The 19749-nt window shown below is 45.8% G+C and overlaps 1 protein-coding gene across 1 annotated transcript; it reads left to right on the forward strand.

Annotated features, from left to right (window-relative positions):
* The first annotated feature begins 5947 nt into the window (after nt 1-5947).
* LOC123409071 (pentatricopeptide repeat-containing protein At4g22760) lies at nt 5948-7823 on the forward strand. Its single transcript, XM_045102060.1, has one exon. It carries the CDS (start codon nt 5984-5986, stop codon nt 7571-7573), a length of 1590 nt encoding a protein of 529 aa, XP_044957995.1. The 5' UTR covers nt 5948-5983; the 3' UTR covers nt 7574-7823.
* The last annotated feature ends 11926 nt before the right edge of the window (nt 7824-19749 follow it).

Raw genomic sequence — 19749 nt, forward strand, 5'->3', positions numbered from 1 at the left:
GTGTGAAAACAATTACTTGGCCAATACCGGGGTTGTGCATGATTTAAATTCGTTGTGCAATGATGATAGAGCATAGCCAGACTATATGATTTTGTAGGGATAACTTTCTTTTGGCCTTGTTATTTTGAAAGTTCATGATTACCTTGAATTATTATTGTCTCCACGACAATAGCAAACTATTGTTTTGAATCTAATGGATCTGAACATTCACGTCGCATAAGAGGAGTTACAAAGGACATCTTTGTTAGGCAGCATGAAAGCATCAAAAATTCATTCTTTATCACTTCCCTACTCGAGGACGAGCGGGATTTAAGCTTGGGGATGCTTGAGACGTCTCAAACGTATCTATAATTTTTGATGGTTTCACGTTGTTATCTTGTCAACTTTGGATGTTTTGTTTACCTTTTATATCTTTTTTGGGACTAACTTATTAATTCAGTGCCAAGCGCCAGTTCCTGTTTTTTCTATGTTTTTGACTCTTTTTAGATCTGATTTTGGAACGGAGTCCAAACGGAATAAAATCCCCGAAATAAAACTTTCCAGAACGGAAGAAGATCGGGAAGCTTGAGGGCCAAGGCAGTGGGCCCACACGGGGCCCACAAGCCCTGTTGCCGCGGTCAGGGGGAGGCCGCGACAACCAAGCTTGTGCCCCCCTGGCACTCTCCTGCCCTAGGTCTTTGGCCTATAAATTCCCTAAAATTCCAGAAAAAATCACGGCATCCACGAAAACACTTTTCCGCCGCCACAAGCTTCCGTTTCCGCGAGATCTCATCTGGAGACCCTTCCCGGTGCCCTGCCGGAGGGGACTTTGGAGTTGGATGGCTTGTTCATCAACATCATCGCCCCTCCAATGACTCGTGAGTAGTTCACTTCAGACCTACAGGTCCGTAGTTAGTAGCTAGATGGCTTCTTCTCTTTCTTGGATCTTCAATACAAAGTTCTCCATGATCTTCATGGAGATCTATCCGATGTAATCCTCTTTGGCGGTGTGTTTGTCGAGATCCGATGAATTGTGGATTTGTGATCAGATTATCTATGAATTATATTTGAGTCTTTGCTGATTTCTTATATGCATGATTTGATATCCTTGTAAGTCTCTCCGAGTCTTGGGGTTTTGTTTGGCCAACTAGATCTATGATTCTTGCAATGGGAGAAGTGCTTGGTTTTGGGTTCATACCGTGTGGTGACATTTCCCAGTGACAGAAGGGGCAGCAAGGCACGCATCGTGTTGTTGCCATCAAGGGTAACAAGATGGGATTTTATCGTAGATATGAGATTGTCCATCTACGTCATGTCATCTTGCTTAAGGCGTTACTCTGTTCTTTTGGACTTAATACACTAGATGCATGCTGGATAGCGGTCGACGTGTGGAGTAATAGTAGTAGATGCAGAAAGTATCGGTCTACTTGTTTTGGCCGTGATGCCTATAGATATAATCATTGCCTTAGATAACGTCACGACTTTGCACGGTTCTATCAATTGCTCGACAGTAATTCGTTCACCCACCGTCTACTTGCTTTCATGAGAGAAGCCACTAGTGAACACTACGGCCCCCAGGTCTATTCACACCTATCGTTTCCACTTTCACTTTTACTTTGCTTGTTTACTTTGTTGCTTTCAGTTCTCACTTTGCAAACAATCTATAAGGGATTGACAACCCCTTCATAGCGTTGGGTGCAAGCTCTTTGTGTTTGTGCACGTACTTTGTGTGTTGACGAGATCTTTCACTGGTTCGATACCTTGGTTCTCAAAAATGAGGGAAATACTTACCGCCGCTGTGCTACATCACCCTTTCCTCTTCAAGGGAACACCAACGCAAGGCTCCAAGGCCGCGGGGAAATCCTTTGCATATTTGCCAAGGAAGTCCCTAAAGGCGTAGCCGTAGCAGCAGGATTCCTGGCGCCGTACCAGGTAAGGTCTGTTGTCGCGGTTGGAGTGTTAGATTCATTCTAATGTAAATCGCATAGCGATGTGAGACTAGATTATTTAATCTAGTGCAAGTGGGAGAGTGTTGGAAATATGCCCTAGAGGCAATAATAAAATAGTTATTATTATATTTCCTATTTCAAGATAATCATTTATTATCCATGCTATAATTGTATTGAATGAAAGCATAGATACATGTGTGGATATATAGACAAAATAATGTCCCTAGTAATCCTCTAGTTCACTAGCCAGTTGATCAAGGATGATTAAGGTTTTCTGACCATATGCAAGTGTTGTCACTTGATAACTGGATCACATCATTAGGAGAATGATGTGATGGACAAGTAGCATGTGATCGTGTCATTTTGTTGCTATTGTTTTCTGCGTGTCAAGTATTCATTCCTATGACCATGAGATCATGTAACTCAGTAACACTGAAGGAATACCTTGTGTGTATCAAACATCGCAACATTACTGGGTGACTATAAAGGTGCTCTACAGGTATCTCGAAAGGTGTCCGTTGAGTTAGCATGGATCAAGACTGGGATTTGTCACTCCGTGTGACGGAGAGGTATCTCGGGGCCCACTCGGTAATACAACATCACATATAAGCCTTGCAAGCAATGTGACTAAAGTGTTGGTCACGGGATATTGTATTACGGAACAAGTAAAGAGACTTCCCAGTAACGAGATTGAAATAGGTATTGGGATACCGACGACCAAATCTCAGGCAAGTAACGTACCGAAGGACAAAGGGAATGTTATACGGGATTATATGAATCCTTGGCACAAAGGTTCAACCGATAAGATCTTCGTAGAATATGTAGGATCCAATATGGACATCCAGGTCCCTCTATTGGATATTGACCGGGAGGTGTCTCGGGTCATGTCTGCATAGTTCTTGAACCCGCAGGGTCTGCACACTTATGGTTCGGTGACGTTTCGGTATAGTTGAGTTATAGGTGTTGGTGAACGAAGGTTGTTCGGAGTCCCTGATGAGATCACGGACGCCACGAGGGTTTCCGGAATGGCCCGAAAATGAAGATTGATATATAGGATGGTTTCATTTGGTCACCGGAAGGATTTCGGGCATTACCGACAGTGTACCGGGAGTGAGGAATGGGTTTCGGGTTTTCACCGGGAGGGGCCTACCCACCCGAGAGTGAGCCCAATAGTCCTAGGGTGGCGTACCAGCCCTTACTGGGCTGGTGAGGCCAACCCAAGTGGTCTATGGCGCTAGAAGAGAAAACCAAAAGAAAAAAAAGAGGGACGTGGGAAGGGAGAGGATGACTCCTCCTTCCCCAAACCGAATTGGAGTTGGAGTCCTCCTCTCCACTTCGGCCGGCGCCCTTGGGGCTGAGCCCCAAGGCTAGCCCCTCCCCTCCTCCTATATATACTAGATGTTTTAGGGTTTTTGAGACACAACTTTGCCACGTGCAACTCAAACCTATACCTCGTAGTTCTTCCTCTAGATCGGTTTTCTGCGGAGCTCGGGCGGAGCCCTGCAGGAATAGATCATCACCATCACCGGCACGCCGTCACGCTGCCGGAGAACTCATCTACTTCCTCGTCTCTCTTGCTAGATCAAGAAGGCGGATATAGTCATCGAGCTCGACGTGTGCTGAACGCGGAGGTGCCGTCCGTTTGGTGCTAGATCGGAACGGATCGTGGGACGACGGTGATTTGAATTACGAAGCTGTACCACTACATCAACCGCGTTTCTTAACGCTTCCTATTGAGCGATCTACAAGGGTATGTGGATCCGATCTCCCTCTGGTAGATGAACATCACCATGATAGGTCTTTGTGTGCGTAGGAATTTTTTTGTTTCCCATGCAACTCTCCCCAACAGGCACCACCCTGACCGTCAACTTGGGAAGGGGAAAAAAGGCAGCACGGGCACCATCTTGACCGTGAGGAGGCAGCGATCTCTCCGGCAAGCTCATGAGTTGTTCGACGAAATGCCAAAGAAGGGATGGAGAAAGACAAGAGATGCTGGCAAGTTGGCCTATATCAGTTTAACAGTCCATGCAAATGTTGGTGACTTGTCTTGCCACGTGATCACTTACACGCACAACCTAGACGTCAAGTTTTCACTGAAACCACTCTAATTGGTCAATCATCATTTTTTGAAAGGGGACTGATCTGCACCGGCGGACCGGCTTAACGGTTCAGCCGGTCAGCACACGCACGTTGGATCAATACACCCAGTGTCGTTAGATTTCCTTGTGCCTCTGTCCTGAACACAGGCAAACAAGAAAAAGGAAAAAATCACACATCTCGTCGTTCTAACACGCCACACGCTCTTGTCGATCACCGACGCTCGATCTCGAATAGCCATGCCGCCCGCACTCTCCTGACACCATGCTCCATGTTTGATTTATAACATAGATCAAATCCTCGAAGTATACGTCCTACATGCAAAAGCTAACTTGCAAGCAAGCAGGCAAGAAGCTTAGTTGATCTACAGTACCACATGCACAATGAGCTAGCTTCAACTAGTTCAAGTATGATCGTTGAAAACTTTAGGCGGAAGCTCTCGTAAACAGACATGGGCTAGCAACAAGACTTTAGGCGGAAGCTCTCGTAAACAGACCTGGCCTAGCAACAAGAAAATCACTCGATGGTTGCAGCTTTTTTGCACGCTATTCGTAGCTTGTGGGCTCGTCAGTGGTAGCTTTTTTTCGCCGGTTGTAGCTTCCGTGCTCGACAATCGTAGCTTTTTTTATCGCTGGTCACAACTTTCGTGCTCTCTGGTCACAATTTTTTTCATGCCAGTTTGTAGCTACAAATTGCACGGTTGCACCTTCGCCATCGCCGACTGAAGCATCATTGTCAGCTGTAGCACCCGCCAATGCCGGTTATAGCTTCCGTGGAAACATGGGCCTCTATAATATTTTTTCCATTGTGTGTCATTGGTTGAAGGTTTTTTCATTTACGGTTGAAGCTTTTTATATCAATGATTGTAACTTTTTCTGTTGCATATTGTTTGGTTGAAGGTTTTTTCATTTGGGGTTGAAGCTTTTTTGTCAACTGTTGCAACTTTTTTGTCAACAGTTGCAACTCTTTCTGTTGCACACTGTTTGGTTGAAACTTTTTTGTCAATGATTGCAACTTTTTTCATGTACGGTTGAACCTTTTTTGGTCAGCGGTCGCAACAATTGGCACCCTCAGCTTATGCTAAATCTGGTTGAAGCTTTTTCGTGGATGATTTTAGCTTTCTCAGGTTCCGGTTGAAGCTTTGCGGTTGGACAGAGCGGGTTATAGCACACAAGCATAAAAAAGCAACACTAATTACATCAAAAATTGCCACCGGTTCCAGCAAGACATCTCTTCGGTTGTAGCAATTCTCATCGTCTAGCCGTAGCAAAATCCGACTAAGGTTGAACCAAAATCATTGTTGCCTCCATTGCGGGTCGCATTATCAACGTGAATAGTTGTAGCAATTCTCATTGTGGGTCGTAACAAAAGCTGACAAAGGTTGAAGCAAAATCACCGACATTGTCATCGCGGGTCATAGGTCACGACAACGACATGAATGGTTGTAGCAAAGAAAGGCGACGATTGAAGCAAGAATTGTCATTGTCGCTGTCGACATGAATGGTTGCAGCATTTTTTATCGTCCTCGTATCAAAGGGTGAGGACGGTTGCAGCACCAGGACTCGTCAATTGTAGCTTTGTCCGAGGATAACAAGGAGCAAGGGATGACTGGAATGCGTGAGAGAAAAAAACAAGGCAATAGAAAGAAGGAAAAAAGAGAAAAGTTTATGTCAAAGAGATAAGAAAAGAAACATCTCGCTAGAGGCCTACGAACACCCGTGATCCAGCCCACTTCTGAGGTGAGCGAGCGAGCGAGGGACGACCGGCCGAGCGCTCGACCGGTCGTCCGAAGGGAAACTATTCCCTTTTTGAAAACCGTCAGCACAATGGTGATGATTTTTTTAAAACAAAACCAATGGTGACGGTTTTTTGTTTTAGGTCCTCGGTTTTTGCAATTTACTCCCCTCCCACCTCACCTACCGGGAACGTGAGTCGCCGGCAATCATAAGCGACGGTCCATGCCGAACTCTACCGCCGATCACGTCAACTCACCGTGGACACTGGCCATCCGCGCTGCCGCAGACCAGGGCCGTCCGCGCCGCGCCATCGCGCTCTACCTCTCGTCCTTCCGCTCCGGCGCCGCTCACCGCCCTTGCCCCTTCGCCCTCGCCGCCGTCCTCAAGTCCGTCTCCCGCCTCCCCGTCCATACTGTGGCCACGGCCGCCGCTTCCTTCCACGCTCATCTTCTTCGCCTAGGCCTCCTCGCGCACCCCTACCCACACGCCGCGCTTGCCCATCTCTATTCCCGCGACCCCGTCGCCGCGCGCAGCCTGCTCGACGAAACGCCTCCTGCGAGAGGACGGGCGCCGCATTCCTTACTCGTTTCCCGGAACTCACTGCTCGCCTCACTTCTCCGCTCCGGAGACCTCCCTGCCGCGCGCGCTCTGTTCGACCAGATGCCCGTGAGGGACGTTGTTTCATGGAACTCCATGGTCGCGGGCCTCGCCAAGGCTGGTCGCCTCGACAGGGCCATCGAGCTCTTCGACCAGATGCCTGAGCGGAACGCCGCATCCTGGAATGCCGTCATTTGTGGGCTCATCGCCCATGGCCATCTGACTCGAGCGAGGGAGATGTTCGAGCAGATGCCTGTCAGGAGCAACATCTCCTGGATCACAATGATCTCCGGGTATGCCAAGGCTGGCGACGTTCAGGCTGCTGCTGGCCTGTTTGAACGGATGGAGAACAAGAATGATCTTTATGCGTGGAATGCAATGATTGCATGCTACGCACAGAATGGCTGTGCAAGGGAGGCGATTGGAGTTTTCAACCGGATGCTCAAACCTCATGTCTGTGTTCTGCCCAATGAGAAAACTTTCTCATCTGTCATCTCCGCTTGCTCCCAGCTGGGGAACTTGAGGTTTGGGCTGTGGGTTCAGAGCTTCATGATGTCTCTGGGAATTGAACTGGATGATCACTTGCGCACCGCTCTCGTGGATTTGTACACCAAGAGTGGGCAGATTGATAGGGCTTTTGATTTGTTCAAAGGCCTGAGCAAAAGAGATGTGGTATCTTACAGTGCGATGATTGTGGGCTGCGGGATGAATGGCAAGTTAAACGAAGCTATAGGTTTATTCAATGAGATGTCTGACGCAAATATTCTTCCTAATGCAGTGAGCTTTGTGGGATTGTTGTCTGCATACAACCATGCTGGACTAGTGGAAGAAGCTCGGGCTTGTTTCACTTCCATGTCAAGCAAATATAAGATTAGACCTTCAATGGAACACTACACCATCATGGTAGATCTCCTTGGGCGTAGTGGGAAATTGGATGAAGCGTTTCAGCTGATCATGCAGATGCCGATGCAACCACGTGCTAGCGTTTGGGGTGCTTTGCTTCTTTCTTGCAGGTTGCATAACAATGTTGAGCTTGGGGAGGTCATTGCTTCCAAGTGCTTTGAACAGGCGCCTGGAGAGAGTGGATATTACATACTGTTGGGGAACATATATGCATCTGCAAACAAATGGGATAAGGTTAGGAGGTTAAGGAAGACAATGAAGGAAAGATGCTTGAGTAAGATGCCTGGGAGTAGTTGGGTGCTGGCTGAATAGATACATTTTACTAATCATTTTGATAAATTTAGTCAGTCGATAACTCAACCTACAACTCCTCAAATTTCTAGGGTGATTGTTGTCTCCATTGCTCAGTTATTTACCATCTTTCCTGACTTATCCGTGTAGGTTCAAGTAATACTGGATTCAATTGATTATTCTTGCTCTGGATTGGGCAGTTTGATGTGTTTATGTTGGTATCTGAAAAATTCCAATAATTACTAAGGAAGTTCATTATTGTCTTCTTTAATATCCTTCACAGTTGTACACTAGTTATGTGACTTATGATTTGGATAGTTGAGATTAAAGTTTGCGTCTGCGTAAATAGCTGTTCATGGCAAAGTCCATATTTCTCAAAAGTTGCTTTCTGGTATGTAGAAGAACAACTGTTGTCAAGGTATGGGCATATTGCCTTTTTTTATGAAACGAAGGCAAAAGATTTGCCTCATTGATTAATTAACAAGAAGAGAGTTGTCCAATTAATTTATGGAAAACCAGGCGAATACTGATACAAACAATCCATATAAGTGATCTATCCACAAAGCACGAAACATCTTAGACGCACATGCCGTTCTCCCACACACAACAACTGCAACCCTCACCAAACGTAGAACACAACAGACTTCCTTAAGAGAACATCAGCAACGCAGAGCACCCTCCATCATGAGGTCGTGGACGTCTTCTGGATGGCACCACCTTTCTTGCTTTTGTTCTTTGACTTCTCCCTGTTTGTTTTCACCTTCACGAGGCAACCAACTGTCTTGTCGGATACAGGTTGATCAGCTACCCATATATCAAGGAAGTCATAAAACTCATTGTATTTCTTGATGTAGTTGTCGTCAACCAAGGTGCTCCTAGGAGTTGACACCAACTAAATGACCGCATGAGCATGATCAACAGGAACCACCGACACAACATCATCAACGACAGAAACCGCTGGCACCATGGACTCAACACCTCCATTTGCTCATATGACAGAGACGACACATTTCCCATGCATGAGATCGCCAAGGAATCCACCTCCAAATGCTCCAAAGAAGGAGGCACTTCCACCACTTTCGTCAATGAAGCATATTCTTGCTCAATCCTAGCTTCAGACTGGTCTTCCACAAGGGCAACCTCGGTGCCATCCACAGGTAAAGCAACGTTGTGCATCGTCTCAGAGCATACTACGGCAGACAAGCCTCCCTTCTCCTCACAAGCTGCACAACAATCCTCATAAAGTGCACGACATGCCGCAATCGAAGCCACCATTGAAGACGACGACGAGGTGCGATGCACGGGGGAGCAAGGACCGAATAAGTCATCAATCCCCATGTCGATGGAGGTGCCCTGAGCAGGGTCGAAGCCGGCAACACACTCCGACAAGAGCCGGAAAGACAAAAACTTCTCACACACAGGTTGGATCACCTCAGCCTCCTTGATGTGTGAGTGAAACAACACCATCTGGGCTGCAAAAGTATCCTGCAACCACTGATCCAACACAACCTTATTGGTATTGATGTCATCACGCACAACAACATCGGCATGACGAGCATCACAAGTGATGTAGGACTCTTGAACATGGCGAAGACGTCATGGACCTTTGGATGTCGTAATGATGCACATCGATCATCTCCCATGGATGGCTGCACCACAATATCGTCCCACGAGCAACCATGAGGTGTCCCAAGAGACGAGTTGAGAATATCGTGTTAGGGAGCATTCGACATGAACGAATGACGCTGACAGTCCCGCTCCCGGTGGCCACGACGTAGGAAACCAAAGCACCTGAAGGGCTCGCGGCAGTCCCACACAAGATGGTCTCTTGCAAGGCACCGATAGCATCTTCCCTGCACCCACTACTTGAAGGCGAGGCTGCGTACATAATTGGTTGGCCAGCGAGCATGGCCACCACGCTTCTCCATGATTGAGCGAGCATGTCAATGGCCACCAGGGCCCACATGCACCAAGCGCTCCACGGTATCATCGTCGACAGGCAGCAAGCCAGCATGGTTGTTGACCCGAACGATGGTGGAATCGTGTGATGCCCTCGATTTGATGGTATGCTAATCATACACGCAAATGCATACGATCAAGCTCAAGGACTCACGGGAAGATATCACAATACAACTCTAGACACAAACGAAAACATACAAGCTTCATATTACAAGCTAGGGGCCTCGAGGGCTAGAATGCAGAAGCTCGATAAACACACGAGTCAGCAGAAGCAACAAAAATCTGAGTACAAACATGAAACATGACAATGCCTTAGAGAAGGCTAGCACAAAAGATACAATGATCGAACGAGGCGAGGCCTCCTATGGGGAACCTCCTAAACTACTCCTAGTCGTCAGCGGCCTCCACGTAGTAGTAGGCATCGTCGGGGTAGCAGACGCCATCGGCGGGATACGCCATCTCCTAGGCTCGATCATCTGGTCGCAGCAATCGAATCAAGGGGAAAGGGGGAGCAAAGCAACGGTGAGTACTCATCCAAAGTACTCGCAAGATTGACATCAGAACTATACTAAGTTATGCATCAGTATGAAAGGAAGGGGATTATATGTGGACTAACTGCAGCAATGCGAGAATAGAGAGAGAAGGCCTAGTCCTATCAAAGACTAGCATCTTCAGTGATCTTGCAACAATAGACGAGAGTAGAGAAAGAACACAATAATAGTCATATTGTTGCAGCAATTTTAATATGAGGTCACGCTCAAAGAATCTTCCTCGACTCCCTCCGAGGAAGCAATCTCAGAGCAAATATTCGAGTTAAGTAACAGTTCTAGTTGTATAAGATCGGGGCACAACTCTAAGTCGTCCTGTAACTGTGGTCACGGCTATTCGAATAGTTAATTTCTTCCCTGCAGGGGTGCACCATAGTACCCAACACGCTTGATAAACTCTGACCGGACACACTTTCCTGGGTCATGCCCGAGATCGGAACATCAACACGTCGTAGCCCTACCTAGGCTCAACAGAGAGGCCATCCCGCCGGTCTAAATCCTAAGAGCGCAGGGGTCATGGGCCCATCACCCTTTGCGCTACTGCACGATGCGTGTGCGGCCGATGTCAGTCCTGGAACCTCTTATACAAGAACGACGATTATTCGGACCACTCGGGCGCGCGCCGCTTCATTGCTGACGTCTGAAGAGCTTCGATTGATACCACGACGTCGAGTATGCATAACTTCTCCCACGTGAAGGTTAGTGCGAAAATGTCTCTGACCAATCCAGATCAAATATCCAAATCCATTAGCATTTTAATTAATCTTGAGAATGTGTGGCGAGGACCAGAATGCCCAGCCACGCCTCGTCACATTCACGCGGGAATCCACCCGCAACACACCATTCATGTTCCCAATAGCACGGTCAAGTAATAGTGTGGTTGTAACATGAGAGGGATCCGAGGTATCACCCTCGATGGATTCCGAACAATGTAACCGTCAAGGTGGCCAGGGAGGATCATGCTCAATGGACCACGCTTGATGGGTTGCACGGCAGAGTCGTTATTGGATATGGTGAAGGAGGAATCACCCTCCATAAACCACAACCGGTTCACTACACTACAGAGCTAACATCAAAGTACGTAACAAGGTGTCATCCTCGGTACTCGATAGTAGCCATGCGGCATCGTACAACAAGGGGGTGTGAATTGAAGTCTCGGGTCTTGGCTCGTCGATTAGATGATCGAGACATTGATGAAAAAGAACGGGTAATTGGACTAAGGGTCCAAGGGGATGACTGCTCCACCTATACTAAACAGTTTTAAGGTGCAGTATAGTAAAGTAGTACTCCCTCCGTTCCTAAATATAAGTCTTTAAAGAAATTTTATTAGTGGACTACATACGGATGTATATAGACATACTTTAGAGTGTAGATTCATTCATTTTGCTTCGTATGTAGACTCCTAGTGAAATATCTTAAAAGACTTATATTTAGAAACGGAGGGAGTAGTTCATAAAAAACAGGCTATGCATCAGAATAGGAGCTATCTACAATAGTAATAAAATTCTAATACAAGTATGAGGGAGAAAGAATAGGCGATATAGAAATGACCAAGGGGGGTTGCCTTGTTGCTCTACAGCAAAGGGCTGGTCGTCACGTCGTACCCGGCATCAGCATCACGATCGGGGTCTACCGGAGAGGAAAGGAGGAAGAAACAATAAATATAAAGCACAGATGCAAAACGATGCATGGCATGACAATATGGAGGGCTAGACATGCACTAACGCAGTACTAGTTGTTATAGACGAATCGGAAAAATATCTCATGATATTTCCCGGACCTCTAGCTACTACCGGACAGGCAAAACAGACGTAAAAGTTCCATATTCATTATGATAAAGACGCGGGACAAACGAACGGATAGCATGTCCGGGTCCGTCTCATTTTTCTGATCAACTTTCATTATAAAACTTTTTCATCCGAATTATGAATTATTTTATATTAATTTTTAAATTTTTAATAATTTTCTAAAATTATTTTAATTAGAATTGACCAAGCCAACTTAATTAGTCAAATGGGATTGTGTGGCCCACATGTCATAGAAAGCAACTAAACTATGCTAGTTAATTAGATTAATAAGCGCGGGATCCACTTGACATTGACTAATAGTTAAACTAACTAGAGTAATTAGCACAAACTAACCTACAAGCCGACAAAACTAGGCATTGGCCAAACCGGCCACTCACACACACCCGTACACACACACGCTGTACAAACACACCCGACCATGGCCATGTCCATGGTTAGAAGTGGCCAGCTTATGCAGCGATACAGAAGTGGCAGCGGCATCGGGAGGCAGTAGCTTGAGCAGCAGCAGCGCTAGCAAGAGCGGCGGCGGCGGCTAGGCAAGCAGAAGCGTAGCAAGCACACGAGCAACGACAAAGCAGCAATATGTAACGTTTAAGATGCGGTTCTATCTTTATTTTTGGCGTGAGGTCTCGACACAGTTAGAACTCGCCGTTTCACAAGCATGGATATCGTTACACGTACATGTACTGAAAAGATGAGTATAAGGAGTTGGCTTACACTTGTCACAAGCTACATCAGAATCACATCAGTACAATACATACAATCATCATGAAATAGAGCATGGTCCGCCTAAAGACGAAAACATATAATAAAAGACTGACGTCCATCCTTTCTATCCCAGGCTGCCGGTCTCGAACTCGATGATGAATAAGAAGAAACTCCAAATAGCACAATCAGCGCGCTCATGTCAAAGTAACTCTTACCTGTACCTGCAACTGGTGTTGTAATAATCTGTGAGCCACATGAGACTTAGCAAATAGCATTTCCAAAGGTATCAAGACTAGCAAAGCTTAATGGGCTAGGCATGGTTAACTGCTGAGGCTGCAGCAAGCGACTAAGCATTTATTTAGGGTGGCTAACTTACGAGTAAAATAATAAGAGGGGGACAATCTACACATCACGGACTTGAACTACTGATGATCAAATGAATGATCCTGAACACCTACTTACGTCAGACATAACCCCACCGTGTCCTCGATCGGAGAAGGAGCTCACGAAAGAGATAGTCACAATTACGCACTCAGTTGGTAAGTTTTTAATTAATTTAACTTCAAGTTATCTAGAACCAGATGTTAAACAAAGTTTCCATATTGCCACATAACCGCGGGCATGGCTTTCCGAAAGATTTAACCCTGCAAGGGTGATCCAACTAGTCCATCACAAACTACCACACGCTGCGACGGAATGACCTCGATCAAGGAAACCCGTGATCTCATCGGGTTCCTATTGGAAAAACCTCAACCTCGAGATAACCTAAAGCATCCTCGAAATCCTTTGCACAAGACGCTCGAGAAAGGTAAAACAAGTCCAGCAAGGCCGCCCGACGTGTTGACGATCCCGATAGGAGCCGCGTATCTCGTTATTAGGACACGACGGATAAGCTACGCGTACGGCGGCCTGATAGAAATCACCCAAGTTGCTTTGGGTTGGCCCCACACAGTGCTCTGTTTTGGACCAACACCATCAACACTGGCCCTCCTTGTATTATGTTGAATTACTCCTCGGCTTCATGACGCCCTATGTTTTTCAGTATTAACAGAATTATTATGTTGGGAAAATATAGTACCAATGTTGGGGCCTTGCCAGACGAGTTTTATCCCAAAACGAGAATCTAGGGGGTATCCATAACAACCCCAAGCATTTTAGGAGCGCTCATTTATGGAACATAACACCGGTAGCCGAAACTAAGGCGACAAAGGTGAAATAAAATACCAAGCTAGAAAGGCCGAGCCTTCCACCTTTTACCAAGTATATAAGTGCATTAAATTAATTAGCAATAATATGGTGATATAACAAGGAACCCATGTTTTCACATGGAAGCAACTACACCTGCAACTAGCAACGCTATCTAATGGTTAAGCATGCGGTAACATAGACAATCAGTGGTTTGCTAGGTTGTGGAAAGGTTGAAGGTTCTCATGGCAATGTTGGAAGACTGATATTTAATAGGTGGTAGGCAGCGGGACATAACGATAGAAACGAAACAACTAGCTTGGCAATGATAGTAATGGTATCTAGGGAGATGATCATCTTGTCTGAGATCCTGCTTGGAAGAAGAATGACTCCGTGAAGCAGACGAACCGACGTAGTTGAACGGGTCCTCACGTTCCGACACGCTTGCGGAACTCTATCGAGACGAAGCTAACCGGAAACAATCATCAACACACGATATTCACCACATCACATGCACGACAAGATGCAATTCGCATATGATGCATGATCAGCTTAAATTATGCAAGCCATGACATGGCAATTCACAACAATCAAACACTACACATTAAGTGAAGCTCAATATGCAAGGAGTTGCATATTGAAGAAACTCCACATTTAATTATTTAGTTCACTCCTGTTTATTTCCAAGGAAATATTAAATGCTGTTAAACATGGCAAGTGGTGAAGCACAAATTAAACTACCTATCTAGGCATTTTAAATGAGGCCGTAAACGACATATAGCATCTCCGAAGTGACCCCACAAATTGACTTTGTAATCTTTCCAAATTTGTCTTAATCACGTTTTATGTTTGTTAAACGACAAAACAAAGTGGTTCACATGATTCTACTCGTTGTTCTAGTCCATTTATATATATGGCTCATCTCCAACAGAGCTACGGTTAATTAACTACGACCTAAACCGTTTCTATCACTTTGACACGCAAATCGATGCAACAACACAACTAACATCCTTAAACATGCATGAGAGTTGGAAAATATTAGTCTACGCAAAATTCTAGCCAAGTTACATATATAACTCTCTGCGATCTGATGCACGGATTTAAAACTACGACCGTTTTAAAATCATGCCTTTTTCTGAAAAAGAATAAATCGCGGGTTAAAATAAAATAAGAAACAACTTCGGGCCAAATCTGCACTATTAGGCCTAACCAAGGCATTGTCGCAAGATAAAATATGGCGCCGCAGGCGCAAAATGGAGGGGTGCTATGCGGGCTCACCTTCGGGCCTGAAGAGGAGGCTGGTCCGGTGCGTAGTGGAAGCCGGGCTCGCTCGAGGCCCACGTGGCCTCGGCTCCGAGGCGATCCTGGCTGGGCCGGCCATGCGGGCGATGGGCCGGCTCGGGGTCATGGCCGAGGAGCGGGTCAACGTGCTCGTCCCCGTCCTCGCGCCCGTCCCCGAGCACACGCAGGACGGTGTCGGCTCCATGGGCATGCGGGGCTGGGGGGGTCGTCGTCTCGGTGGCGCGGCCGGAGACGACCGGATCCGGGTGTGGGGTCCCATCCCCGATGTTGGAACGCGATGGCGACGGCCGACGGCGGAGGGCGAATCTTGGCGGCGGCTATGGAGGGGACCTGGGGGAGAGAGGCAGTGCGGGGATGCTGCCGCACGGTGGAGAGGCGGTGGGGCAGCGGTGCCGCGGCTGGGGGCACCGGCTGGCCGGCGGCGAGGCACCACGGCGGCGGGAGCTACAGGATCCTCGAGCGCACGAGGTCGGCCAGCAGCGGGATGGTGGCGTGCCCGATGGGCCCATGAGGGCCTGGTCCGGGCATTGGCGTGCCTGGCAGCAGAGTAGGAGGACAGGCTGCACTAGGGTTTGAGGGCGGCACGGATTTCGAGGCAGGGAGGGAGAGACTAAAATGGCACGGTTGAGCCTTCCTTTTATAGCCGGGATAGCTAGGGTTTGCAGTTTTGGGGCGTTTTCGGACCCTCCGATCTCGATCGGACGGACACCGGTTGCACCCTATGGAGGTGGCTGTGTTAGAGAGGCTAGGTGGGGGAGAGAGGGAATACAGGCACCCGGCGACAGAACTTTTAGAACACCGAAAACGTGTGACGATAACCCGGTGACGGTACCGCTACGGTCGACCGTTCGGGTATCAAACAGACTTCGATTGCGACGAAATTTGGCACGTGGCCTACCTACACTATATTAAGACCGCATGCCAAGTTTCAACCTAATCCGAGAAAGTTTTATGCACACTTTTAAAAACAATATATTAGTAATGTCGCGGGCGCGTGCGTGTGTGGTCGGCCTCAAAACGGTCAGCGACCAAAACGGAGAGAACCGGCAACTAATAACGAATGCAGGTTTTGAAAACTGGCGGCAATGGAGTGCCGATGCAATGCAGATGATGCGCATGATGCGATGATGAATGTGACAGATAAACGAACCACACGATGAGAACGGAATAAAAGAGGAATCTTCTTGAGCGTCGCCCTCGGGCTGTCAGAACTCTCCTACACTACAAGAGGATCTTGACCCGAGATACAAGAATGAAAGGGGAAGAGGAAGAGAAAGAGCAAGAGGTAAAACTTAATGCTTCTTTGACAAATGAGTGAAACCAACGATCCTTTAAGGTTGCAAAGAGATGAAGAATGATGTGATCAATAGGCAAGAATTCACACAAAATTTGGCCAGCACTTCGGTAGAAAATCAGGACAAAAACTTGAGAAGATGAAAAGATCTTGACAAGATTGACAACAACCAACTAAACTAATAAGCAATGAGAGAACATGATCTTGATAGAACAAGATGATAGATTGAACAGAGCAACATCACCACAACTCCGGAAAAAGAGAAATAAACTAGATCATTGAGAAGAATAGAATGAAGAAGAAAATGACAACTACTATGACAATTGAATTTGATAAGCAGCCTTGCAAGAAGAATTGAACGGAGTTGTTGGCAAATCAACAATGAAAAGAACAAGCTTGTAGTGGACTTATGAAAACCATCTCAACAATTATGAGGTGACAACCAGCCACTAACAGACACAGAGATTGGGAGCAACAAGATATGCACAACTTATTACACCAAGAGGATACATTGAGAACTTGGATTAATGACAAGCACCATCATAGCAACAATCCATAGGAAAAGCGTTAGGTGAAGTCTAAACCAAGATAGCTTAATGAAGAAAATCATGGGTTGAAAATTGCTCATGACCATAGAATTGGTGGGTTTAAATATCTCATACTTGAAACAACTTTTTCTTTGAGATTCCTCCTGTAACAAGAACGTTATAAGATCACCTCAAGGGATAAAGGAAAAGGAAAAGATGGAGCAGTTGGGAAAAGAATTGATATCATGAGCCACTCCGAAAGAAGAATTGAAATCACTATGAAACAAGAATAAGAATTATGTTATGCTTATCCTTCATCAAGTTAAATTGATGACAAACAACGATTTATCATACCACTTATTCTTATTGGAAAGATTGAGGAGAGATATGAGCACAAACTTGAAGAAGCCTTGAAGGAGATACCGGTAAGAATTGGAATGAATGGGGGAAAACAAGAATGAATGGAGATACATGAGAACAAAGAGATCATGAGCTACCTGAGAGAAAAACTTGAACAAGGCACCAGAATAATTGTGAGATGAACAAGGAGACAACAATTGAGAAGAATTTGAGGATGAAAGTTGAAAGTTAAGAATGAAGAAATATTCTGAAATGATGGCCTTCGGAGGATCGAGAAATGAAAACAACACTGAAATGCACCGGATAGATATGGAAGGAATAACTCATGACCGAGAACAATTCAAGATGATAACACAAAGTTGAAATGATGAATCTTCAAGAGAATGGACCAACATTAAAGAGAAACACTCCTTCCGTTTTCCAAGCTGAGAATGATGAGAAGGGACACCACCAGAATAACTGAGACACTCCTGAATAAGAAAAATGAAAAGTTGAGCCAATGACGAAAATAAATTTGAAGAAATCATGAAGAAGGAATAAGAATCATGAAATTCATACTAACGTCATAATTGCAAAGAATTAGAGATCTCCGAAAAGATTAAAAGAGCGAGATGAGATCGTGGGAAAAACCTGTGGGTTATGGGCCTACTAAAAGAAAACACCATTGAAGCCAATGATTCAAAAAGAGAGATTGCATGGGTATAACTGAAAATTTGATGAGGTTGGGAACCTCGAAATAATTGAAAATATTGAAAACAAGAAACTTTTGGGATATCTCCAGTACTCCGGATTGAATAGAGAGAGATGAAAAACTTGAAAGACTGATATGAATCTCCAGCATAGGAATCATTGATCAAAAGAAAAGGATACGATGAACACCAAGAACTAGAGCTGAATTCATCATGAAAGAGAACAAGAATTAAGAATGTTGAACTCAGAACTCCTGAGAATCTTCACAACGAATCATCGGAAACAATATGGAAGAAAAGAGAGCGGAAGTAACACTGAAAAGAAAGACACTAGGATGAAATCCAATCACTGAAGAAAAGGGCGGGAGGGAGGGGAAAACAAAGACAACTTGGGACACATGAGATGAACTCTGGAAAGAAATGAGAGATTGATCTTGCAAAATTGGAGAGGATTGAATTCACTTGAACAGAAGCACACCGGATGAAAAGAATTGATATGACGACTCCGGTTGAAAAGAATTGAAAAGACAACTTGATTTGAGCAAAAGAATTAGCATTCCCATAAAAATATTGAGAACACATCTTGGAAAGATATGAATTCACCACTTTACATCGAGGCAACTCGAATTAGCATACTTGCAACAAAACTAAGGATGAGGCATACAAGACAAGCCAGACTAAAAATTGATGAGAGAGATTTCGCTCGATATTTTCGTGGATAGGATCGCACGGGCTCGATCGTACCGTAGCCATCATGTACAAGGCAGTACACACGACATAAGAAGCGTCCCCCAGTCATAGCAAGCTACAAGGACTCATTAAGACACAACGAGAATCGCTGTAAGACGACCGTGAACATACGAATCCACTAGATGTCGAACCCCATGTGGCATCGAGGCTCAGAGGAAACCGGAACGCCCCGTATTTCAGCCCAGGGACAAGTCTTCTGGAATACGGCACCGTTGGCACAGAAAAAATCAGCTCTTTATTACTATGGAGAAGGTTACAAGGGTACATGGATTACAATGATACTACACCTACCTACGGTAAACTCTACGCTAGCAGCGGAACAACGACCGTTGTGATGAACTCCACTCCACAGGGACTCTGGCTGGAACGTGTATCCTAGCTCGCAACTCGGAATCCTCCACAAGCAATCATGGCATGACCTGCAAACTGGGTTGACACGCCAGGTGAGTACTTTGAATGGACTCGCAAGCTCACAACAAACACTAGCATTAAGGCAAGACAACATCGTAGCAATCAAGATTAGGTAAAGATTTGTTATCACTAAAGGGGTAGTTGAAAAATAACTATACCAGGCTACTCTCACTGTAATATGGTGATACCAACTCTTGTGATCTTACCCAGAACCTTCAGCAAATATCCTCAAGACAGACACCAAGACTTGTCAGCATGATGCCCAAATGTTACCATATGTTACCATACTCAGACAAGTTCTTCCATCATTAATATCATAGTTATGGTTGACCACCTACTGAGGTTTGGACGGGCTATCCAATACCATGGACACAACTATCTGAATAGATTTGACACTCTGCAGAGGTTGCACACTTTACCCACATCATGAAGCACTCACCTCGTGATCCCATTCGGGTGGACCATTGTTGCTCCAACAAAACTTGTCTGACCCGTGACTCTCTCATCGTACCACCGACATTCATCCTCCCCCGGAGTCCTGCCCTGGGTGGCCCCTGTGTCCTCATGACACCTGCCACCGTCGTGGCCAAACTAAACTGTCCCAAACAAGGACTACCGGGTCAAACAATCAACTAGCTCACAGGGTTAGCACCGCC

Source organism: Hordeum vulgare, chromosome 7H (genome assembly GCF_904849725.1).
Source record: "Hordeum vulgare subsp. vulgare chromosome 7H, MorexV3_pseudomolecules_assembly, whole genome shotgun sequence".
Lineage (NCBI taxonomy): Eukaryota > Viridiplantae > Streptophyta > Magnoliopsida > Poales > Poaceae > Hordeum > Hordeum vulgare.

Excerpts from the sequence above, each read along its gene's own strand:
- LOC123409071 (XM_045102060.1), top strand. The coding sequence starts at position 5,984 with ATGCCGAACTCTACCGCCGATCACGTCAACTCACCGTGGACACTGGCC.